This window comes from Geotrypetes seraphini, chromosome 5 (genome assembly GCF_902459505.1).
Source record: "Geotrypetes seraphini chromosome 5, aGeoSer1.1, whole genome shotgun sequence".
Taxonomy (NCBI): Eukaryota; Metazoa; Chordata; class Amphibia; order Gymnophiona; family Dermophiidae; genus Geotrypetes; species Geotrypetes seraphini.
Genome location: NC_047088.1, coordinates 118,965,259 through 118,991,698, shown reverse-complemented (window position 1 = coordinate 118,991,698; position 26,440 = coordinate 118,965,259). Strand labels below are relative to the sequence as shown.

At 43.1% G+C, this 26,440-nt stretch overlaps 1 protein-coding gene and 1 long non-coding RNA gene across 8 annotated transcripts in view; one reads left to right on the top strand and one right to left on the bottom strand.

Annotated features, from left to right (window-relative positions):
* Positions 1–26,440, bottom strand: part of COL6A3 (collagen type VI alpha 3 chain) — a 1,265,605-nt gene that overhangs the window by 721,716 nt on the left and 517,449 nt on the right. For all 7 annotated transcript variants that reach the window (XM_033946673.1, XM_033946674.1, XM_033946675.1 and 4 more), the window contains 2 exons: positions 21,205–21,267; positions 4,017–4,082 (listed from right to left, as the gene is read on the bottom strand). In XM_033946673.1, coding sequence (XP_033802564.1) covers positions 4,017–4,082; positions 21,205–21,267 — 129 coding nt within the window. The remainder of the gene's footprint in view (positions 1–4,016; positions 4,083–21,204; positions 21,268–26,440) is intronic.
* Positions 1,865–26,440, top strand: part of LOC117361404 — an 80,318-nt gene continuing 55,742 nt past the window's right edge. The window contains exon 1 of the long non-coding RNA XR_004539644.1: positions 1,865–1,918. This is a non-coding gene — a long non-coding RNA (uncharacterized LOC117361404). The remainder of the gene's footprint in view (positions 1,919–26,440) is intronic.

Sequence of the window (26,440 nt, the reverse complement as noted above, 5' to 3'; positions counted from 1 at the left end):
AGATAAAATTAAGACTTTAATATTTATCAAATAAGCAAACTAATATATCCATTTCTACACCAGAAATTTAAGTCTATAAGCTCTCTCATCTGCAATTACCTACTTTTAGTAAGATAAATATCTATCTATACTAGTCAGAATCCAACATTTAACTAGTGAATATATATTATAGTAGTACTTCATTAATCCCTATACCCAGAATGAACAAGTGCATTAAAATAATAATTAATACACCCAATCTGAAATTAAATTATTACCTATTAAACCTTTAGGAGAGTTTGAAATTAACTATCAACTGCAATTCATAGAACAAATAAATATATAAATGTGCAAACTACAATTGATCTTAGATATCATTAGCATATGGTAAGAATTCAAATAGATCCTTAGATCTTTTTTCCTAAAAGTTAAACCCTTTAAGAACTAACCTGCCTTAAACTTGTATTATTCCCTTACAATAAAATTAAATCAATAAATACAATCAAATTCATTAAACATACATCATAGCAATTATTTATATGATGGTATGTGCAAATCAATTAAAAGGAACCGATTATCAAGGCTGGAATCTTAGTTTACATCCTTATTGGTTGGTAAAAAATAAGGGGTCTTATGCTGCAGTCAATCATGGAAAAGATACTACCCCAGCTGTCTCACAGACTTCCTCGCAAACAGTGATCCATCCCCCTAATACAGTGATTCCCCAAATTAACCTTGAGGACTTGCATCCCGTTATATTTTCAGAATGGCACAGGAGAATTCCTAAACCTTTCTCAGTCTGAAAATGCCATCCTCCTATGGCACCCATGGTAAAGGCACCATCTCTCTGCCAGGGATAGGGTTCACATGTATTCTTCCTTCTGGCACCCGATATCCCACGACGTAGCCACTGTGACTAGAGAGCCTGGGGCATCCCAGTTAATGATGGGGTGACGCGTATGTAATAATAACAGTCTGTGATTGGCTGGTGGTGTCTGTTCCCAGAAGAAACTCTCCTGCCACTCTGTTAAACTCTCTGTCCCACAAGCTCACCCCCGAACCCTTCACCCCAGGCGCCAGCATCCAGCAGAGGGAGGAAAGAAATATACTTGCATAAGAACAATTCAAGGCAAAAATTGCAAGTGCCAAAGTTGTCTACCTTCCCACTAATAGGAAATCTTTCTTTTATTCCCTTCAAAACAAATTAACCCTACCACCACTGAACACTGGTCACCCGGGGGCAAAAGGATAGGGAAACAGAACCGCAGAAAAATGGGGGTACACAGCTGAAGGTTCATCCAGGCTTCAGATGCCCCTACCCTAGTTCTAATTGAGAGCAATGTTTGTTCACATACCCTATTACTGAGCTGAACAAATGCTTCAAAGGCCCCAGTCAGAACAGTACAGCCAAGTCAATTGCATCCACATTGAAGACAGTCATCCAGCACAATACCCCATCCCCAGCCTTTCAAAGAAAGTCATCCCTGATTGCTTCCGCCATCAACAATCTTGCTCCACCATTTCAAAATTCAGTTAGAACATTCCAAACCGATATCTTCAATAGCACGTTAGAATGTTAAACTTCATCGCCACGTAATAATGGATCTCCCTTGTACCTCTCATTAATCCAGTATGTCTATCCAGTCTCCAGCAACAAAATCGCCAGTCAAACAAGCAGCCAATACCATTTCCCAAAAAAGCAAAAAAAACCCACATTCACCAGAATCGGCCAAAAAAAAAAAAAGCTCTTTGAAGTATATAAAGTGGAATTACATAGGTTTTTGACATTCCATCTTGAAATTGATTCATATATTCTTGTAATTTTATAGGATCATCACAGCTGGGTATAACAACCCGTATGTTGCTCCCATCTGCCTCAGCTGTGGGCGGAGTAATAAAAATTGTTTCCTCACAGTTGCTGTGGCCTTCGCAAAGTCAGGTAAGAAGAAAACTCTTGATTCTTGCCATTTTAAGTTTCTCTTTTCTATAGTAGCCTTTAATATTTCCATGGCTTGTGGAAATCTAAGCTCTTAAAAATTAAAGGTCTGGGGCCATTCTGACTGTTTCTTCGCGATGGTATGTGGTGGGCTCTTTCAAATTCTAACGGCTGTTTGAAATTCAAGGAGAGTCAGTGCCCTTAGCTCCCTCTAGAAGACCTAAAGGTCTGACATTTTTTCTTCTGCCCCTGTTGTTAAGATCCTCTAGTTCTTTAGTCAGACATATAATAGTTTTATGGTCTGACTGACATTGAATCAGGCTTGTTTCAGTTTCAGTGACCCGGTGCTCTAAATTCTCCATATGAGCATTAGAGATTTGCAGCTGTTTTGAGAGATTTGTTACTTCTTCCTGGACTGTAAAGAGCTTGAGAGAGTTATGATGGAGCAGTTCCGTTATACTCCGCATCTCCACCATGAGCAGTTCCAGGATATCTGAAGAATCCTTTGGCAGTGGCACCTTAGAGGGAGTAGGAGGATCAGGCTTAGATCTTTTAGCAGTGCCTGATGCTGCAAATGCATTTTCCAATCTTGTTTGTCCCCCCGCTGCCATAATAAAGAATTTCCAATCTCTTAGGGAAGAAACAGTACTCCAAATTACTGATAATTGAGCTGGAGGTGCCACTAAGGGAAGACCAAAGCAATCGCACACCCATTTGCCTTGCAGCCAAGTTCTGGAACCCTTCCCTCTCATTTTCTATGCACATCCAACAGACTGCTAAAGTCTGTCGCTTCCTTCTCTGCAATATCACCAAAATTCACCCCTTCCTCTCTGAGCACACTATCTAGACCCTTGTCCACACCATTGTAACCTCACACTTAGACTACTATAATGTACTTCTAACAGGTCTCCCACTGAGTCATCTCTCTCCCCCTGCAATCTGTGCAAAATTCTTCTGCATGACTTACCTTCTGCCAACCCGCTACACTCATGCTACTCTTCTCTTCAAATCACTTCACTGGCTCCCTATCAGCCTTCCCATACAGTTCAAGCTCCTATTACTAACATACAAGTGTGTTCATTCTGCAGCCCCTCAGTATCTATTCTCTCTTGTCTCTCCTTAATTGTCTCCCCAAGAACTCTGTTCCTCAGATAAATTACTTTAATCTGAACCCTTCTCCTTCACTGCCAATTCCAGGCTTTGTTCCTTTTACCCCGCTGCCCCGTATGTCTAGAATAGACCATGAGGCTATACGTCACACCCCTTCCCTTGTTCACAAATAGACTGAACGTTCACCTTTTTGAGACTGTTTAACCCTCTTCCTCTACTCATCACCCTATTCATCAATTTTACCATCCACTGCTAACTGCAACCCCTACCCTGGCATTCTGTTTATCTGTCTTGCTTGATTAGACTGTGAGCTCATTCAAGCAGGGACTGTCTCCTTCATGACTATGTACAGCGCTGCGTACATCTAATAGCTCTCTAGAAATAATAGTAGTAGTATATATAAAATCAGACTAGCCCTAACTAGCTCACCCTCAATTACTTATTTATTTAAAAGATTTATAATCCACTTAATTCTTTGATTCTAGGTAGAATTCATATTTAATACAAACGTACCTCATTAAAACAGTACAAAAGAACACATCATTAATTCTGAGTTTTACTAAACAGAACTAGAGGTTTTTAGCACAGACTGGTGAGGTAAATGCTCTGACCTCATAGGAATTCTATGAGCATTTACCTCGCTGGCCCGTGCTAAAACCCTCTAGCACCGTTTAGTAAAAGAAGCCTAAAGACAATAACCGTAAAAATCAAAATCTATCACAGAGCCATCATGTGCACCTAAAAAGCAAAAGAAAATTTTGATTCACTTAGATATTTATCTTTCCTCAGCAATCTCTTCTTCAAGCTGAGTGGCTCTAACCTCATTGGCCGTTATCCAATAAGACTGAATAATAGAATATTAACCCCTGTAATCTATAAATTCTCAAGTTTAGCCAAAAATCAAAAAGGGAAGGTCTTAGTTCATGGCTTAGATTTCACATTGGATCATAATCAAAAGAAAGCCAAGAAGAAAGCTTATATGATACTTTACCACTGGTCCTACTTCACCCTTAGTTCCTTTGGGTCCTCGCTGTGTATTATCACTTCCAGGTTCCCCCTGAAAATAGCAATTCATTCAGTGAGACTTACTTATCCAATTAAATCTCAGTTTTCTTTTTAAATTTAAGGCTTTTTAGGTTCTACAGAAGATTTAAGTTAGCAGAGGAAATAGAATTTACAATGTTTGAATACTAACTTCAGTATAACCATGCTATTGTCGACACCAACAGAGTATGCTTTTTATTTAATATTTTTATATTGCACATCTAATATTCTTTGTGGTTTATAATATAAATATATAATACAAAGAATAAAAAATGAAGAGTCAAATTGAGTAAAAACTAATCAAATATTTCCAAACCATATGTCAAAGCTGAAATGTATCATCACTGGGATTTAGTAAAATCATTTTTATTCAAGAAACCATTCCCAGTATAAGTTTTCATATTCCACATAAAATCAATACATTCCTTAACTCTTCAAGTGTGTCATACTAGAATTAAGAGACCACCCTGATCTTGTTGCTTTGTTCAGAATGGACATAATACCTGCAGCTGTCAGAGCTTTTCCAGTATCGCTTTCAGGGGACAGTGAAGGGAACAGCAACCACTAGGAAAGAGGTTCTCAACAGCACAAGGTACTACAGGAAATGCCGCAAGCAGCTGCTAGAGGTCATGGCAGCTACTTTAGAAGGCAGCCACGAGGAGGCAGGAATGAGAGGGCCGTACTCCTGTCACAAAGATCCTAACTGAACCACCAGTTACCTCAGTAGGCCCATGAGGGGAATTGTGAGGTTGGGAGGGAGATTAAAGGGTTGGGGCTTGGAGAGCCACATGTAAGAAGAGCTGCAGGTTGCCAACCCCTGTCTGCTTTTTACTTCTCCACATAGCTGCTACTAGCGTTACTTTAGCGATTCCTTTAGGCAGCCTCAGGGCCTTTGCTAGGCCAGCTGCCTCTGAGGAAAGAGGAAGTTGCATCATCGGATGTGGGGTGGTTTAGCAAAGGCCCCGAGGCTGCCTGATAGAACCAGCAGCAGTTGTGTGGGGAAGTTAAAAGCACACAGTGAGATGACGCTGTTAGTCCAGGAGGGCTGGCAATAGAAGACAATGGTGGCAAAATGGAGATATACGATGGCAGAAGGAAGGTGGGAGGCTTACAGCGCCACACCGCATACTTCCTGAAAGTGGTGTGCATACCCCCTGAGGTACACGTACCGCGTTTTCAGAACCTCTGACGAAGGGTTCCACATTAGGAGTCACTGCCCAGGAAAAGGATCTAGGTGTCACAAGTGCCGGTTACAGAATCACGCCTGCTTGATCGAGTGATCATTTGCCATCAGGTGATTAAGGCAAGGGAATCCCCAGTCAGCTGAGCCAGCAGGCCTCCCTGAAGCTGTAACTTCAGGGTATCCTGCCGACTCAACTGATCGAGGGGAAAATACCCTTGCCCAGCAGGATGGATGCCCACTCCTTCCTGCTGCCACCCCATGAATCCCACCACCACCCTGAACCCTCCAGACCCCCCTGCACTCCCAAAACCTCTAGACCCCCCACCCCACCCCACCCCAACACTCACCACCACCCCATAAAACCCCTGCCACCCTCCAACCAGTGACATCTCTAAACCTCCAGACCCCCCCGGCACCCCCCCAAACCTCTAGACCCCCATCCCACACCAAGACCACCCCAACTCCCCAATTGGGCCAATCAAGGGGGTGGAGGCAAGAGGGAGTGAGCATTCCTCATGCTGGGTAACTTCAGGGGGTTTTGGGGTCTCTAGGGGGTTGATGGCAGGAGGGAGTGGGCATCCATCCTGCTGATTTCAGGGGTATTTCTCTGGGGGTCCCCTGCTTCAGCCGCTCAGCTGATCATGGCAGGGGTATTTTCCCCCAATCAGCTGAGCCAGCAGGACTCCCCAAAGCTGCCTGCTGGCTCAGCTGATCAAGGATTCCCTTGCCGTGATCACCAGTGGTTGTGAGATTCTCAGCAGCTTCTTAAGTGTCCTATATAGAATCAGTCTCATATAGTGTAAAATATAGACAGCAGGTATTTTCCCCCCAATCAGCTGAGCCGGCAGGAGTACCTGAAGTTGCAGCTTTAGGGAGGCCTGCCAGCTCAGCTGATTGGGGATTCCCTTGCTGTGATCTGCTGAGCTGGCCACATCTACTTTTAGGTTTAGAAATGTAGGCCAGCATTTTGCTGGTCTAAATTTCATGCGTCTGTTGCAGCCCTAGGGAGATGCCTAGGGCCACTTAAACTCGCCAAGGCAACTTCCGGGCAAACCCACACCCACACCCACACCCAGCCTTGGGTGAGCTTAAGTGTTCTTAGGCATCTCCCTGCACCTGCAACCAACACCGTTTATAGAATCAGCCCCTATTTGTCTATTTTTCTATAACTGTTACTGAGGTAGCATTGAATATTTTCAAGCCATCTGCCTTGACCTCTTTGAAAAATCCAGAATATAAATGATAATTAACATTTTCTCTACATACAGTGTGCATTGTGAAGTTTAATATTGTAGTTACCATTATGTATTGTTAATAAGATTATATTGTGTATATATGAAAATGAATGGAAGAAAATGCATTGCAATTATGGGGGTAGAGTCTGAGGTAGGTCTGGGGCAGAGCTTGGGCGGGTGTATTCGGTTGATATTTGTTAGACTTAGAGGGTACTTGACTTGAAGTTGAGAAACACTGCACTAGGGGATTATGGAAGGGTCATGCCTCCTCCAGTGATCAGCTGCTCAAATAGGGCAACTTGTAATTTGGACGTAACTGAAACAGGTCTAGATAATAACATCCTTCTTAATTGCTTATACTGTCTTCACTTCTAAACTGATAATCAAGTTTCAAGTTTCTTAAAAATTTACTACCCCACGCCTTGGAAATACCATCAGGGCGGTTTACACTCTAGAGGCAGTAATGACTATAAACAACTTAAAATACATGAAAAATGGGTTCAAAGGGAAGAACTACAAACAGTAGCATACCTAGCATATGTGACACCCGGGGTCTGTCATTTTTTGACACCCCCCCTCCCATCTGTATGAAAAACATGATTTTTGGTAACAATCCACACTTCGCACAACAAGGGTGTACCTAGAAAAAGGCAGCATCTTACATACTGCAGTGAGCAGTAGAACATTAATGCACTTGTAAAACTAAACAGTCAATACTAATAGAGAACCATGTCTTTCGAACACAGAAAACACTTTTGCCTTGTATGGAATATGTAATCACAAACTAACCCCTCCCCCTTTTACAAAACTATAATGCAGATTTTAGCCACAGCAGTAACAGCTCAGACGCTCATAGAATTCTGAGCGTCGGAGCTGTTACCATCATTGCTGGCACTAAAAAAACGCACTGCAATTTTGTAAAAGGGGGGATAAAATAGAAATATGTAGACAAAAGTTAAACTGAACCACAAAGAAACTGGATCTGCATACAATGCAACACCACAGAAGCAGTGACGTATGTCCCCTAATATTGTGTAGAATATAAAGATAGCAGATGTAAATTTGAAAAAACAGAAAAAACAAACATACAAACATGATGCAATATAAAGGCCAAATGGCCCATCTAGTCTGCCCATCCACAGTAACCTTTATCTCTTTGTAACCATTATCTCTTCCTTTCTCTAAGAGATCATTGCCTTACAAATTAACAAATAACCCACCCCCTCCCTTTTATGAAGCTGCATTAGTTTTTTTTTTAAATTGCAGGCCGTGACGGTAAAAGCTCTGGCCCTCCTTTCATCATGTGCCCTCTTTCTCTACCCCTTTCATCCAGCATCTTCTCCTCTCTCTGTCCATTTCCATCCAGCGTCTTCCCCCTCTCTTCACTTCCTTCCTGCATCTGATCCCCTCTTTCTCCCTCTCGTCCCCACTTCCATCTAGCATCTGCTCCCTTCTCTCTCCCATTCGCACTTCCATCCAGCATAGGCTCTACCTCTATCCTCCCCACTAACATCCAATGTCTGCCCTTTCTCTCTCTCTCTCTCCACCCACCCCTCTTCCATCAGCCCCTTATTTCTTCCTTCCCCCACTTTCATCAACATCTGCCCCCTTTCTTTCCCTCCAACTCAATTCCATCCAGTATCCTTCCCCCCAGTGGCATACCAAGGGTGGGGGGGGGGGGCGATCCACTCCGGGTGCAGCCTTAGGGGGGTGCACAGCTGGCCCGGTCCCTATCGCGCTCCCTCCCTCCTTACTGTTGCCCTCCTTACTTTCTCCCTCCCTGACCCTTACCTTCGTGGCGCTTTCACCCCCCCCAACAGGCCCGGTCCGACAAACCTCCCTGCCCTGTGGCTGGCGATGTCTAAACTGCCTTCTTACAGCAGCCAAAGCGTTGTAGTGACATATGACTGCCGTAAAGGTCGTCTTGGATGCAACTTCCAGTTGCATCAGAGACGACCTTTATGGCAGCCATATGCAACTACAACACTCCAGCTGCTGTAAGAAGGCAGTTTAGACATCGCTGGCCACAGGGCAGGGAGGTTTGTCGGACTGGGCCTGTTGGGGGGGGGGGGTGAAAGCGCCACGAAGGTAAGGGGCAGGGAGGGAGAAAGGGAGGAAAGGTGGGGTAGAGAGGAAAAGACGCTGAAGGGAAATGGGTAAAACAGAGGGGGGCGAAGGATGCTGAAAGCACATGGGGAAGACAGAGGGGGAGAAGGACGCTGAAAGCACATGGGGAAGACAGAGGGGGAGAAGGACGCTGAAAGCACATGGGGAAGACAGAGGGGGGAGAAGGACGTTGAAAGCACATGGGGAAGACAGAGTTTGGAGAAGGACGCTGAAAGGACATGGGGAAGACAGAGGGAGAGAAGGATGCTGAAAGCACATGGGGAAGACAGAGGGGGAGAAGGACGCTGAAAGCACATGGGGAAGACAGAGGGGGAGAAGGACGCTGAAAGCACATGGGGAAGACAGAGGGGGGAGAAAGACGCTGAAAGCACATGGGGAAGACAGAGTTTGGAGAAGGACGCTGAAAGGACATTGGGAAGACAGAGGGAGAGAAGGATGCTGAAAGGACATGGGGAAGACAGAGTGGGGAGAAGATGCTGAAGAGAAATGGGGAGAAGATGCTGGAAGGGAAGAAGACAAAGATGCTAGACTATGGGGGGAGGAGAGGAGGGAAGATGGGTGCCAGACCAATTTGGAAGGGGGGGAGAAAGGGAGAGGCACAGTAACAGATCAAATGGAAAACGCAGAGAGAAGAGAGGATGGAAGGAATTGAATGAGAAGATGAGGAAAGCAGAAACCAGACAACAAAGGAAGAAAAAAATTCTATTTCTTTTTTTTTTTTTTTTTGCTTCAGGATAAAGTAGTATATTAGTTGTGTTGATAAAATTTATAAACAAAGCCCTGCCAGCTGAACATCTCTTTCTCCAGTTCAGCAGCCAGAACTTTGATTTATAAGGAAGGAATAAGCTAAATATTGCAGTACTGAGGCTTGTATGGATGCTGCGGGGACGGTGATGTGGTGGTGAAGGGAATGGTGGGGACAGTGCAGTGACAGGGGACAGATTTTTTCCCCGTGTTATTCTCTAGTGCTCACATCAAAAGCTTCCCTCTGACTCAGCTTCCTGTTTCCGCTTTTGACTGAGCACTGCATTGCCGATCTGAAGTTCTGTTGATGCCGGGGGTAGAAGGAGGCCCGTTGCCGATCTTAAGTGTCATCGCGGGGGGGGGGGGGGGGGGGGCATTGCCGATCTTGTTACCAAAATCGGAAAGGTGAGGAAGGGAGAAAGATGGGCCTGTGGTGGATGGAGAGATTGAGAAAGGGGAGAGAGAAGATATTGAGAAAGGGGAGAGAGAAGAGGGCAGATGATGGAAGTGGGGAGAAGGGGCAGATGATGAAGTGGAGAGAAGGGGGAGGGAGAAGGGGCAGATGATGGAAGAAGGGGCAGATGATGGAAGTGGGGAGAGAAGAGGGCAGATGATGGAAGTGGGGGGGAAAGAGAGAGAAGGGGCAGATGATGGAAGTGGGGGGAAAGAGAGAGAAGGGGCAAATGATTGAAGTGGGGAGAAGGGAGAGCAAATGCTGAATGGAAGTGGAGAAAGAGAACACATACTGGATGGAAGGAGGGATAAAGAAAAAGGACATATCCTGGATGGGGGAATAAGATAGAGTTAGTGAGATAGTGGAGGGGTGAAGGAAAGGGGTGGCATGCTGTGGGTAGACATAGTGAAAAGAAGGAAACTGAGGACTGCATAGTAAGAAAGAATTTAATTTAGATGGAGGCAGAAAATAAAGAAGGAAGACCAGAGAAGGGAAGAGAAATGTAATGTAATGTAATGTAATTTATTTCTTATATACCGCTACATCCGTTAGGTTCTAAGCGGTTTACAGAAAATGTACATTAAGATTAGAAATAAGAAAGGTACTTGAAAAATTCCCTTACTGTCCCGAAGGCTCACAATCTAACTAAAGTACCTGGTGGGTAATAGAGAAGTGAAAAGTAGAGTTAGAGGAAAAATAAAAATAAAATAAACATTTTAACAAGACAGCATTGATCTAACTACTTTGGAAGGTAGAAGAGAGGAGAGAAAGGAATAGAAGCAGAAGGGGGAGCCGTTGAACAGTAGAATTCTGGAGAAATTAAATGATAGAAATAGAACAAAACAAAGACAAAAGGCAAAACAATAGATAAGGTTAAAGATAAATCATAAGCTGGAAAGAAAAATAAAATAAAACTTTGTCTTCAATCCACGGTTTCAGAAAGAGGAGAGAGAGAGATGCCAGAGAACGGGGATGGAGACAGAGATATCAGATCTGAGCGGAGGAAATGAGAAGAGAGAGGTGCTAAAAACCACAGGGGGGAGGGAAAGAGAGATGAAAGGAGAAAGATGCCAGACCATGAAGGAACAGAGGGAAGATGATAGATGCCAGACCAAAGGGGGGTCTAGAGGAGAGATGGCAGGGGGAGACAGTTTCTGGAAGGGGCAGACTTTGGATGGAACGGGCAGATGCTGGATTGAAGAGACAGGGTAGACGCTGGAAGGAAAATAGTGAAAAGAAGATAAAAGCAGAAACCAGAGACAACAAAAGGTAGAAAAAAATCATTTTATTTCTATTTTGTCATTAGAATATATCAGATTTGAAATATATATCCTGCTAGAGACATAACTGGGGACTGCAAAGCCCAGGCAGTGCTTCTTTAGCTTCTAGCTGGCTTAGGGCTCTCTCGGACCAGGGGGCAGTTGCCCTAGTTGCACTCCCCTAACACTATTCCTGTCATGTGTGACTGCAGTATTCTGTTAGCATGATATTTATGTGTAGCATTCTATAATAATTTGGCTTGTTCAGTTTTCTTGATAGTAGAGAGGATATATGTGAAGGGGAGGGGAGACAGGGGTTTTGTTGGTCCTTGCTCTGTATATTTATATTTATAAATTGACAATTGTACAGAATATTGTTTCTTTTATACTTTAATAAAATATGTTCAATATAAAATCTTAACTGAGACTTGTGCAGATGGGATCAGATGGTTTGTGGGGACTGAGCTTGTGGAGATGGGGCGAAAATGTGTTTTTTAAATTTCAGTCTTAGTAGTTTGCTAGTCCACAAAATAATTATTTTATTTCTGCCGGTCCACGGGTGTAAAAAGGTTGAAAAACACTGCTCTAGAGCAGAGTCGGCAGCTGCGCTGAGGTGTAGGAAGGTCCCCCGATGACTCCTCTGCTGGCTTTGCTCCAGAAGAAGTAAGTTATGTTGGAGGGGGTGGACCCGGCAGATGCAGTCATCACGGGTCCTTGCTGCAACTCCCTGTGTTCGCCGGGTCAACCCCCAACGACGTAACTTACTTCTTCTAGAGCAAAGCCTGGAGTCATTGCGGGACCTTCCAGCACTTGGCTGCCGACTCTGCTCCAGAGCTAGTACGTCGAAGTGGGGTGGACTGGCAGCCAGCAGCTACAGTCATCGCGAGAAAGGAGCAGGACTGCTGGAATGAAAGAATGGTGCAGGGAGAGAAAGGGGGCAGGGTGGTATGGAAGGGTGGTGCTGATGGAATTGATGTACAGGGAAAGGGGAGACAGACATAAGGGGGAAGGATACTGGATGGAATTAGATCGGAGGGAAAGAAAGGGGGCAGATGCTGATTGAAGAGGGGTGGATGGAGAGAGAAAGGGCAGACATTGGATGGTAGTGTGGCGGGTAGAGAGGGAGCCTATGCTGGATGGAAGTGCAGATGGGAGAGATAAGGGAACAAATGCAGGAAGGAAATGGGAGGAGAGAAAGGGGGAGCAGACGATGGAAGTGGACAGAGAGAGGAGAAGGTACTAGATGGAAGGGGTAGAGAAAGAGGGCACATGATGGAAGGAGGGGATAAAAAAAAGGAGGGCACATGATGGGGGGAAAAGGATTGAGTTAGGGAAATACTGGAGGGGGTGAGGGAAATACTGGAGGGGGTGAGGGAAAGAGGTGGCAAGCTGTAGGTAGACAGTAAAAAAGGAAATTGATGAGAGGGTAGTAAGAACGCAATCTAGATGGATGCAGAAAATAAATTGAAAAGGAAAATGAGGGAAGAAAGGGATTGCAGAAGAGAGGTATGGAAGAGGGAAGGAGAGGAGAGAGATGCTAGACCAATGGGGGTAAAAGGAGAGATGGAAGGGGGAGACATACAGTTTCTGGAAGGGGCATAGAAGGAGAGAAGATGCCATATAGGGGCAGAGAGATGGCAGACAGTGGATGGAAGGAAGAGAGTAACAAGAAGATGAGGAAAGCAGAAACCAGAGAAGACAAAGGTAGAACAAAAAATTTCTATTTATTTATTGCTTTAGGAGACATGGGTCACTGTTTCTGTGGTGTTGCATTGTATGCAGAGTCCAGCTTTTTGCTAGTTCAATTTAACCTTTGTCTATGTATTTCTATTTTATCCCCCCCTTTTACAAAACTGTGGAGCGTTTTTTAGCGCCAGCCGTGGTGGTAGCAGCTCTGATACTCAGAATTCTATGAGCGTCAGAGCAGTTACCACCATGGCTAAAACAAACACTACAGTTTTGTAAAAGGGGGAGGGGTTACATTCCATACTAGGCGAAGGTGTGTTCTGTGTGTTCGAAAGACATGGTTTTCTGTTAGGATTGACGGTATAGGATTGATCTGGCTTGTTTAGTTTTACAATGGGTGTATTGCTGTTGTACTGCTCACTGCAGTATGTAAGATGCTGCCTTTTCCTAGGTACTCATGTGTGGCTTGTTACTAAAAATCATATTTTTCGTACAAATTGGGGGATTGCCCAAAAATGATGGGCTCCGGGTTCACATATGCTAGGTACGCCACTGCTTCCCCCTTATGTCTCTCTTCCCTTTCCCTGCACACCAATTCCATCAGCATCTGCCCCCTTTCTCTCCATCCACCACCCTTCCATACCAGTATCCTGCTCCCTTCTCTCTCCCTCCACCCCACTTCCCTCTCCCTTCACCACTCTTCCTGCTCCTTTCTCTCTCCTTCCATCCCACTTCCATGCAGCAAGGTCTCGCGATGACTGCAGCTGCTGGCTCTGCTCCGGAACAAGTAAGTGACGTTGGAGAGGGTGGACTGGCAGCTTCTGGGAGGTGCAGCAAGGTCCCACGATAGCTGTGGCTGCCGACCCAACCCCTTCCAACATCACTTTCTTGTTCCAGAGCAGTGCCAGCAGCCGCAGTCATCGTAGGACCTTACTGCACCTCCCCACGGCTGCCGACTCTGCTCCGGAACAAGTAAGTGATGTCGGAGGGGGTGGACCAGCAGCCACAGGGAGATGCAGAAAGGTCCCGCGGCAGAGAAGGGCGGGAAGTTCTGGACCCAGTATGCCAGCTGTACACCTCCTTAGAGGTGTGCACCTGGGGTGGACCCACGCCCCGTCATTGGTATATCACTGACTACAAAAATGCAAAGGAAAAATGGCAGGGAAAAATACATTAGGAATATTTATCTGTTTTTCCCAATTTATTGTTTAGTAATAAACATTTATCACTACACAGTTCATCTCTCCCATTTTATATGACCCAGTTAGTAATTTTTCTCTATCTCCTCTCTGTTGTCACACCTTCATTATTCTGTCTTTTACACTAATTGAAGAGTGGTTGCTGTGCAAAGTGGATCATCTCGACTAGTGATTCAATTTTTTATTATTTTTAACTGCATTTTATAGGGTTTTTTTGTCATCAGTGCAGCTTTGATAATTTCATGTGAAACTAAGAAGACGCCTGAGGGAGGCCAATAGGCCAAAACACATTTGTGACGAGTTTTCAAATAATAAAGTATTGCAGCAATCTTGGTCTTCTTCACTATTTTTGTTGTGATTTTTATCCTGTGGAGATGTTTCTCCTGTTGTATGGTGTATGTAGGGAACCTCAGTATCCTGTTTTCCCAAGCTTTGTTCCTTGGACTTTTAAAGAAAATCTTACATCAACTTTTGCTGTTACTTCCCTCTATAAATTCATGCCCTAACAACGCTTTGTTTCTCTTCTTCTTTTGTTTTGCAAGGTTTTCAGGGAGGAACCAAGGGCCTTTAGCACTCTAGGCAAACTTTTGGAATTTTATCTCCCCTCCCATATCAAAAGGTGGCCATAAAACCCTCCTTTCACGTTTTCAGAAACTCTGATTCTCTTTCCTTCTATACCAGGGGTGGGCAACTTCAGTCCTCGAGGGCCGGAATCCAGTCGTTTTCAGGATTTCCCCAATGAATATGCATTGAAAGCAGTGCATGCAAACAGATCTCATGCATATTCATTGGGGAAATCCTGAAAACCTGACTGGATTCTAGCCCTCAAGGACCAGAGTTGCCCACCCCTGTTCTATACCATTTCATAGTCCAGCATCCCCATCCCTCCTATGTGTACAGTACAGTATCTCTCTAATTGTGTACCTCTCACAAACCATCTCTCTTCCCCCATCCCACCTACCAGAATCTCCAGCCTCTCTTTCCTTCCATGCACTATGACATCCAGCATCTCTCTCCTTCCCTCTAACCCACATCATGGTGTCTGCCATCTTTTCCTACAGAAAGAAAGAAGGGAGACAGGAGACAGACAGAAAGGGGGGGGGCATGGAGAGAGAAAGAAAGAAATGGGACATGGAGAGAGAGAGAGAAAGAAAGACTTAGAGAAAGAAAGAAAGAAGGGGACAGGGTGAAAGAAAGAAAAAGTTGGGGGAGAGAATGAGGTCTGGAGGAGAGGAAGCATACAGGAGGCTGAAAGAAGGGAAGAAATATTAGATGTACAGTCAGAAGAATAAAGTGCAACCACAGACTGATGAAATTACCATACAAAGGTAGGAAAAATGATTTTATTTTTAATTTAGTGATCAAAATGTGTCTGTTTTGAGAATTTATATTTGCTGTCTATATTTTGTACTGTGGCCCCCTTTTACTAAACCGCAATAGCAATTTTTTGTGCAGGGAGCCAATGAACATCGAGAGCAGCACAGGGCATTCAGCGTAGCTCCCTGCGCTAAAAAACGTTATCGCGGTTTAGTAAAAAGGGAGGGGGTATATTTGTCTATTTTTGTATAGTTGCTACTGAGGTGACATTGCATAAAGTCATCTGCCTTGAGCTCTTTGAAAATCCACAGAATGTAAATGATAATTAACATCTTCTCTGCGTACAGTGTACTTTGTGTTTTTTAAAATCTTATTGTTGGTAGATCATTTTGACTTGGCCACGAAGATAAGGGGGAGGGAGGAAGGGGAGCTGCTAAAAGATATCTAGTAATCCTTGCAGGCTTGGCTGTGCAGGGAATTATTTTTGTAAAATCATGTTTTGTTTGTTTGTGACTGGCATTATTTAGACTTTAATTTCTATGAATGAATAGAATGAAAATGATATAAAATTGCTTGCTTGTGCGTGCACTGAAGGGAAGTGGAGAGAGAGTGGGCTGAGGATGCTGAAGGGAAATGGGGAAGAGAGAGTGGGGAGAAGATGCTGATTTATAAATTGACAATTGTACAGAATATTGTTTCTTTTATACTTTAATATAATAAGTTCAGTATAAAACTATTTGAGGCTTGTGTGGATGGGATCAAGTGGTTTGCGGGGATGGGGACCGAGCTCACGGGGGCAGGGATGGAGCCAAATTTTTTCCCTGTGTCATTCTCTAGGCTCTGCCATGAATTGATTTCGACTACGTGCGGGCGAGCGGGGTGTCAGTCGGGTTGACGTAGCGCAAGCAGGCACAGGGTATGGCTCTCAAAAAAATCTTAATCGTTGTACTGTTGATTTTGGCTCTTTTCACTAATGAGTTTGCCTACCACTGCCTTAGGTGAACCTAGGTGGCCATATGTCTTCCTAGGCCAGCAGGAGATGCGTACAGTGTTACAAGTAGACATGGCCACTAAGCTTATTGCGGCAAGGGATCTCCCACCATCCATCCGGCAGGTCCGCCTCCATCGGAATGAGGCGGGTCTTTCTCTTCCAGGAGCATGGTGGGATACACCAGGGAGGGGCCTGATTAGCCCAGGTGCCTAAGGCCCCTCCCATGGGATTGGGTACTGTCCTGCCAGTTTCGTTCAGGGGGTTTCTGGCATGAGGGATTGGGCACCCTCCTGCCGGTTTTGTTTGAGGTGGGGGGTCGTTGGGGAGTCTATGGTTGGGGGGTTCCAGCAGGAGGGATTGGGTACCCTCCTGCCGGTTTCATTCGGGGGGATTTCTGGCAGGAGGGATTGGGCACCCTTCTGCTGGTTTTATTTGGGGAGGGGGGGTTCTGGCAGGAGGAATTGGGCACCCTTCTGCCGGTTTCATTCAGGGAAGGGGATGCTACTTTTCTCTTAAACACTCCTGACTTTCTTTCACATTATTGGAACATCTCTTTTGGGATTTCCTAAATATTCTTCAAGTATACTCCACACCAAACCATCAGCTCCTGAATGACTGTTGGCTTTCCCCCATCTTAGTTTAAAAGCTGCTCTACCTCCTTTTTAAATGTTAGCACCAGCATCCTGGTTCCATCCCAGTTAAGGTGAAGTCCATCTTTTCAGAATAGGCTCCCTCTTTCCCAGAACATTGCCTAGTTCCTTAAAAGTCTAAATCCTGAATCCCTGCATCATCATCTCAATCACACATTGAGACTTCAGAGCTTTGCCTGCCTCTTGGGTCCTGCGCATGGAATGCAGAACATTTTTGAAAATGCTAACCTGGAAGATCTGAATTTCAGCTTTCTACCTAAGAGCTTAAATTTGGATTTTAGAACCCCCCTCTCCCACATTTTCCTATGTCATCGATACCTATAGGTACCAAGAGAACTGGCTCCTCCCCAGGGCCGGATTAACGAATAGGCCCAGTAGGCACATGCCTAGGGCCCGAAATGGTCAGGAAGCCCGATAAAGGAGGGTATTTTTTTTTAAACGGTGCTGGGGCCCCCCAGCATCGATCAGCAACACGGCCCTCCCGAATGGCAATGCGGGCCCCCCCACCGACGATCCGATCGGCAACGGAACCCCCTCCCCCATCAATGGAAAGTAAGATAAGCAAGGAATGCGGGTAAGAAAGGCAACAGCAACTGTAATTTTCCAAGCGGTGCTGCTTGCCCAAAGCTTTCCTATGATGCAGCTTCCTGTTTCCGCCGTGGCGCGTCAAAGAGAAGCTTTGGGCAAGCAGCACCGCTTGTAAAATTACAGTTGCTGTTGCCTTTCTTACCCGCGTTCCTTGCTTATCTTACTTTCTGTCGATGGGGGAACATAAGAATTGCCATTGCTGGGTCAGACCAGTGGTCCATCGTGCCAAGCAGTTCGCTCACGCAGCGGCCTTTAGGTCAAAGACCAGTGCTCTAAATGAGTCAAGCCTCACCTGCGTACGTTCCAGTTTAGCAGGAACTTGTCCAACATTGTCTTGAATCCCTGGAGGGTGTTTTCCCCTATAACAAACTCCGGAAGAGCGTTCCAGTTTTCTACCACTCTCTGGGTGAAGAAGAACTTCCTTACGTTTGTACGGAATCTATCCCATTTCAACTTTAGAGAGTGCCCTCTCATTCTTCCTACCTGCATTGCCGATCGATGTTGGAGGCCCGCATTGCCGATCGATGCTGGGGGGGCATTGCCGTTTGAAAAAAAAAAAAAAAAATTGGAGTGAAAGGTGATTGATGAGATGGGCCTAGGGTGGAGGGAGAGAGAAGGGGCAGAGCAGGGCAGATGATGGAAGTGGGGAGAACTTGCGCCCAGCCCTCACCTCCTCACCACTGCTGCTGCTTTCCCACATGCTGGATGGGGGAATAAGAAAGTTAGTGAGATAGTGGTGGGGTGAAGGAAAGGGATGGCAAGCTGTGAGTAGATACAGTGAAAAGAGGGAAATTGAGAGCTGAATAGTAAGAAATAATTTAATTTAGACAGAGACAGAAAATAGAGAAGGAAGACCATAGAAGAAAAGGAAAGAGAGGAGAGAGATGCCAAAGAACGGGGAAGGAGACAGAGATATCAGATTTAAGTGGAGGAAATGAGAAGAGAGAGATATGCTAAAAACCACAGAGGGGAGGGAAGGAGAAAGATGCCAGACCATGAGGGGAACAGAGGGAAGATGATGGATGCCAGACCAAGGGGGATAGGGGGGCAGGAGGAGATATGGCAGAAGGAGGCAGACATTTTCTGGAAGGGGCAGACAGTAGGTGGAAGGAAGAGAATGACAAGAAGATGAGGAAAGCAGAAACCACATGACAAATGTAAAAATAAATTATATTTTTTATTTTTTTGCTTTAGGATAAAGTAGTATTGTATCTGTGTTGACAAATGTTTAGAAATAGAAATAGCGATCCTTTTATTGGACTAATTTTTATACATGTTTGATTAACTTTCAGAGGCCAAATTCTTCCTCAGGTCAGGACAGGATACTGTAACAGCAGTATACTTTACTGACCTAAGGAAAGAGGTTTTGACCTCTGAAAGCTAATTAAAAAATGTATTAGTCCAATAAAATGGTATCTTATTTCCATTTTTTTTTTTAAATTTTTATTTGTTAATTTGTAAAGTGATTTGTTGTTTCTCTTTTTTTCAAATTTACATCTGCTATGTTTATATTTGATTCAGTATTGTGGTATATGCACCACTGTTTCTTTACCCCCTAAACTGTATCGTTCCTTCGGTTTTGTAGCACAAGCCAGCATGCTGAATGCTCTGCACTGCTCTGATGGTCATAGAATTCTTATGATCGTCAGAACAGCGCAGAACATTCAGCCCACCAGCCAGCGCTAAAAACCTTGTGTGCTTTTGTAAAAAAAAAAAAAAAAGTGGGGGGAGGGTTGTTTGTGATTACTTATTACACACAGGGTGAGGGTGGTTCTGTGTCCTGTGTGTAGGAAAGACATGGTTTTCTGATAGCATTGACCAGCCTCGTTTGGTGAAATGCAACAGGCATGGTTCCTGGGAGCACCTTGAAAAATAACCCTGATTTGAATCTCCTTATTGTCTGCCGATCTTTTTTTGTTCCACGTTGGTTTCTTTGGTGGACCACTTGCCTTGTTGTTTTGTTACAAATTAACACACGTGAAACGTACCAGAGGATTTACAGATTTGGTTGTTTATAAATATGAGTTAAAGTTGGATGACATAGAGTGAGTTGCAGTTGAGAGGAGTTGCAAACTTTGTTATTAATATAGACTTATGTTTCAGATAGTATTACTGCTTTTACAATGCATGTGAACACTTTTATATACATTTGGAAAGGGTTCTGAGTTAAAGTCCTGGGCAAGTAGGTGGGAAGGGAAGGAAGGGCGGATTTGTTCAGAGATGTTTGGGGCTTGCATAGAACTAAAACTACACTGACACTGGTATGGTAATCTTTGTTGTTTGTTTTGAATTTTATAATAAAAGAAAAAAAGAAATACAAGTGGAAATAAAGAAGTAAATAAGAAAACAGGTAAATAAATGGGGTGGGGCAGGGGGGCGGGGTATGGGTGGGGCATGGGCCCAGTGTACTTGTGTGCCTAGGGGCCCTCAAAGAATTAATCCTGCCCTGCTCCTCCCCAGCACATTCTAAAATCCTATTTACATTACATTACATTACATTAGAGATTTCTATTCCGCCATTACCTTGCAGTTCAAGGCGGATTACAAAAGAGTTATAAAAGGTGGGTTACAATATTGGATCATTGGTAAGTTCAAGAAAAGTTGAGAAGGCGGATTACAAATAGAGATATAAAAGAGATATACATAGTGGGATACAGTAAATTATTGGTGAATTCAAAAGCAATTGAGAAGAACTGGTAGTATCTGTGGGGCGGATTTAGGTAGGATTTAGGTAGGATTCCACCCCAATGTGGTGGAACTCCCTTCTAAAGGAATTAAAACTAGAAAAGGAATAAAGATGATACTCTTCACAGAACACTGTAGCAAATAAAGAAACATTTACAGGGAATAGCAACATAAAAAAAACAGCAAGCTACCCCCCACTTGGAACACAAAAGGGTGAACTCACAAATAATACAAAGAAAGATATGACAGTACAGAAACAATAATTATAGTACAGTACTCCCCCGATATTCATGGGGGTTCCGTTCCAGGAATCCCCGTGAATATCGAAAAACCGCAAATACGGCTTTTCGCCTGGGGAGGCAAGAGAGGGCAGCTGGAGCATCAGCGAATGAAGGAAATCACTTGCGGTATGCTCCGACCGCCTCTTCCTGTACTAAATTCGGGCTTCACTAATCAGGAGCTACTGATTGGTGAAGCATGACTTTAGTATAGGAAGAGGCGTTTGGAGAATACTGCAAATGACTGGGTCTGCGAACCGCGAATTCGCGGTGGAACACTGTATATTTATATAGATGGTATAAATAGGTAAGATTCACATATATTTAGCTTATGTATTATAACACCATTACTGAAGCTCACGCATTGTTGCAACTTTACTGAAGCTCATGCAAACCACTCAGAATTGACTCCTCAGTCATTAGCAGCTGTATAGAAGCTTCCACTAAACAACAAACAATCCATCCACTAAAGTTGAACAGTTTAGCAACTGTACATGTCAAATTATATTTGTAACTTCCAGGTAAAAATTAATAAAAGGAGAATAACATGCACTCACTGATTATATTTATAGCATCACAGCAGCTTAGCAATAACAATGAAATTAACAATAAACTGTGGAAATAAATGCAAAATTGCTGGTCTGAAATTCTATATGTTCTTGAAATTTTCATTTATCTATTAATGATTTTCTTACACTGCACTCTTTCAGGTAATTCTCAATAAATAAAATTTACTTACTGGGTCACCTCGAAGTCCAGAGTCTCCTCGTTCTCCTCTTTCACCTTTAAGTCCTCTATAACCCTTTAGAAGGAAATACCAGTTTATTTTTTTTAAGTCAAGGTTTTTTTATTGTAAAAGTTTTTTACAATCAATAAAACAAAAGCATAGTAACATCAACAAACCATGTGATGGGAAAATACAATTACAAGCATGAAAAAAGTTGCTATAACAATCAGAACTATATTCCTTGGAAGCAATCCAACATAGGAATAAACAAATCACATGAGTAAAACATTATCTATGATAAAATAAAACAAAAAGGAGGGAAGAAAAGAAAAGAGGAAGATAAAGGGAGAAAGTAAGTTAAGTAAATAAATAAATAGATAGTAAATAAATAAAAGATAAAGAAATACCTAAGAGCTGGAGCTTTGGAAGTAAAGTTTGAGAGAGTTCCATTTAGCAAGAAATTGAGGGAATCTGCCGCATTTCTTTGCCAAATATGCTTCATATCTATAAGTTAAGCAGACAAGATTCCACCATTGTGTTACGGACACCTTAGATAGATCTTTCCAGGAGTTAAGAAGAAGTTTCAAAGCAAGGGAGATAAGAATATCAAAGAGACAAGCATCAGAGGAAGAGAGAGGAGATGGTAAAGCAGAGGATTTAAGTAATAACATTTGGTATGAGAGAGCCACATTGATATGAAAAAGAGAACAGATATTGTTCCACAGAGACGACCAATATGTTTGGATAGAGGGACAGAGAAATAATAAATGTTTGAGGGAGCCGATATCTGTAGAACATGTCCAGCACTCCTTTGCAAAGGTAGGATTAATACGATTTGATTTAATCGGGGTCCATTGGGCTCTGTGACAAAGGAAAAATAAGCTTTGAGTAAGGGAAGCTGACCTAGAGGAATGAAAAATAGATCGTAGATAAGAGGACCAATCACAATCAGAAATAGGGCAGCCAATATCTTCCTCCCAGGATTTTTTAACAGAGGAAAGAAGTGGGAATCGGAGTTCCTTAAGAAGGTTATAGAACTTGGAAGCTGAATGGCCCAAATTACGGAATTGAGTAGAAAGAGTTAACAAAGTCGGGGGTTGGCGATTAGCTTTCAGGTCACCATCAAGTTTACGTAGGGCTGAACGTAATTGTAACCATTGATAGAAGTAAGAGTCAGGAAGGCCAGATTTATATTGAAGCTCGTAAAAAGTGAGCCAGGAACCATCAGGGTGACATAGTGCAGAGATATCCCAAATATGATAAGTAGTCCAGGATGGCCAGAATACTGGCTTTTTCTCTATTAGTAGTTTTGGGTTTCTCCATAAGGGGCATAGTGTGCATTGAGACCAAGGGCAAGCTAGCAAGTGGTCTAGATCTTGAAGTGCGCGGAGGGAAGTGAGAAGTATAGGGTTACGAGTTTTAATTTGTAAGTGTGTGGACCCAAGAAGTCTTAATGTAGGAATAGGATGTAAAAGGGCCATTTCAAGTCGAAGCCAATTGGGGGCCATTGTGTTAGTACATGAATCTGAAGAATGTAACCATTCGGATCCCTGTCTCAACAAGAAGGCTTGATGATAAAGAAATAAATCAGGGAAGTTAACACCTCCAGCCGACTTGGGAGATTTGAGTTTACGTTGCGAGATTCTATGTGGTTTATTGTTCCATAGGAAATCAAGAAGTAGTTTTTCTAGATGTTTGTAGAAGGAGTTAGAAAATAGAAGAGGAAACATAATGAACATATATGTAATTTTTGGAATGACCATCATCTTGAGGGTATCTAATCTCCCCCACCAAGATAAATGTAGAGGAGACAAGTTGGACAAAGCGGATTTCACAGAGGAGACAGTCTTAGACATGATAAGGTCCATTGTTATCTTAAGGTCTTTGTCAAATGGGACACCTAAATACTTCATCCCTGTGGATATCCAAGTGAAAGGATATGAGGGAAGAGTGAAGGGTGTGCAGGCATCATTGAGGGGCATGAGCTCAGTTTTGTCCCAATTGACCTTATACCCAGACATAGAAGAGAATTGAGAAATAAGATCAATGAGAGAATGCAAAGATTGTTCAGGGTCAGAGAGATATAGGAGAATGTCATCAGCATAAACAGACAGCTTAAATTCCAAATCAGCAATAGAGATTCCTTTAATAGAGGTAGATAATCTGATATGAGCCAGGAGGGGTTCTAAAGCTAGGTTAAACAATAAGGGGGATAAAGGACAACCTTGGCGTGTGCCCCGTTGGAGGGTAAAAGATTCAGAGAGAGCATCATTAACTATAATCTTAGCAGTAGGATTGGTGTATAATAAAGAAATCATATGAATAAATTCAGCAGGAAATCCAAAGTGGCGAAGGACACAAAATAAGTATTTCCATTCCACTCTGTCAAAGGCCTTCTCAGCATCAAGAGAAGCCACTAAGAGGGGTTGGTCTCTTGACAGAGTGGAATGGAGAATGTGGCATAACAATCTGGTATTGTCTGCTCCGTAACGACCCTTTAAAAAACCAACTTGATCTCTATGTATAAGAGAAGACATAACAGAGTCTATTCTATTAACTAAAATTTTTGCAAAAAATCTTATAGTCCAAATTCAGCAAAGAGATAGGTCTATAATTTTTAACATATTGGATATCCCTGTTGGGCTTTGGCAGAACAATAATACTGGCTTCATGGAAGCGGGATAAACAATTAGGAAAAGCAATAATAGACCGATAATAGGACAAAAGATGTGGAGTCAGAGTCCGAGAGAGTTTTGAAGAATTCCGCAGGAAGACCATCAGGTCCTGGTGCTTTTGAAGAAGCCATAGAAGAAATAGCACGTTGGATTTCATCAGTAGAGATAGGATGACGCAGAGGTTCATGCTGAGATGGGGTAATAGATGGCAAATGTGCAGATTTCAGAAATTCGGAAATTACATCTTCTGGACAGGTAGATTCTGAAGTGTACAGAGAGGCTTAGAAGGAATGAAATTCTTTGAGTATGTCAGAAGTGGTATTGTGGATTGAACCAGAGGCTGACTTGATGTGAGAAATCCGATGTTTGGATCTTTGCCCTTTAAGATAAGAAGCCAGATGATGGCCCGCCTTATTGGAGGTAGCATAATATGAGGCTGATTGGCGGAATAGTGAGACAGAAGCAGATGAACTGAAAATCTCATTGTATTGGAACTTAAGTTGTTGTAGGGCTTTATAAAGGGTGGAGTCAAAAGAACCATATAATTGTGATTCCAAGGCATGTATTTCCTGTTCCATACGTTGAAGGTTAGATTTCTTAGTTTTGAGTTGATAAGCTGTGTAGCTAATACATTCCCCTCTCAACCAGACTTTATAAGATTCCCAGACCGTGGTAAAGTTGGATACAGAAGATTCATTCCGGGTAAAAAAGGCATTAGATTCAGCAGTAATGTGAGATAGAAACTCTTCATTGCTAAGAAGCAGGTTATTTAATCTCCAAGAACGAGGTGGCTTGTCAAGGGACCAGTTGAGAGAGCAGGATATGGCAGCATGGTCTGAAATAGATATATCGTGGATAGTAGTTGCAGTAGTGATATTCAAGATGTCTTTAGATGTCAGAAAATAGTCGATCCTGGAATATGATTTGTGGGGCGTTGAATAGAATGTAAAGTCCTTGGTTGTTGGATGAAAAATTCTCCATATATCAGTCCATCCATATGTTTGCATCATATTGGAAAGGGTTGAACGGACCCTCAGTTTTGCAGGGCGGCAAAGAGAGGATCGATCAATGAAGGGGTCCAACGGGAAATTAAAGTCTCCAGTGATGACAGTATGTTCTGAGAATGAGGAATGGCAGATGGTGTGAAGATCCTGAAAGAAAGAGGGATCATCTGAATTAGGTGCATACAGGTTTAGTAGATTCAGAGGTTTGCCATCTATGACACCCTCGATATAGGACCATCTGCCCATGGGATCAAAAGAATGAGTGGTTGATTGATAGTTAAGTGACTTGCGGATGAGAGTTATAACCCCATTCTTCTTTCCCATGGCAGGGGCGGCGTAACAGTGTTGAATCCAACCGCCGGTGAGTTTTTGCGCTTCAGCAAGGTTTATATGTGTCTCCTGTAAGAGACATATATCAGCCCCTAGGTGTTTGAAGTATTGTAGTATTTTCTTACGCTTCATGGGGCTAGACAGGCCCTTAACATTAAGGGATACAATCTTTAATGAGACCATGGGGTTAAGTGAACAGAAGCTAATATTGGAACTCTAGAAAATGTCAATAAATCCATAGGAAAGAGGCGTCCAAATGAGCAACAATGATGGCTGTAATCCAGAAAAAATGGAACGTCGGACAGCAAGAGAGAAGAATCATGATGATGATAAAAAGAAAACAAAAGGTAATACCAAGCTCCAAAAGGGAAAAATAAAATATAAGGTGCAGCCATGAAGAATAAGAACAAGAATGTGCTGCAGTGCATAAAACAGGAGATGTAGATACTATAGATGGGGACCCGTGAGGTCAAGAGGCACTCAGTATGCATGCAAAAGCTCCAGCCATCAGCAGGTAGACCAGATCAGAATGCATCCATTTTGAAATGTAACATTGAAATTAGCTCTAAAATTCAGGTCATGGCTCCAATATTTTCATCTAGATATTTCTGTAATTCAGCAGGATCCTCGAAATTCTTGGTGGAATTATGATAGGTAATCCTCATTTTTGCTGGATAAAATAATCCATACTGCGCTCCAATGGTCTTGAGCTGAGGTCGCATGGCTAAGAAAGCTTTTCTTCTTTGAGCAGTGTTCTTAGAAAGATCAGGTACAAGCAAAATTTTTTTTCCATCTATCAAAAGAGGTTGTTTGATTTTTGCTGTTTGCAGTATTTGTAAGGCATGAGAGTATCTAAGGAGTTTCAAAACCACAGGTCTTGGAGATTTAGATGGTAGAGGAGGGCCGGAGGGTACTCGGTGGGCTCTTTCTATTTCTAGAGCTGGTGAAAATTGTATGTTTAAGAGAGATGGAAGGAGAGAGTGTAAATAGGAGATGATATCATTACCCTCAACAGACTCCGGTAAACCAATGATACGCACATTACTTCGTCTCATGCGATTAGACATATCATCCAGGTCCCTCTGCATAAGATCCATTTTGCGGAGACCACGTTGTATATCTAAGAATTGAGCATCATGGGCGGTTAGTCGTTCTTCTGAGAGGTCTAAACGAGCTTCAAATTGTTTAAATCGGAGAGTAATATTACTTAGCTCAGATTTTATATCAGCTGTCGCTGCC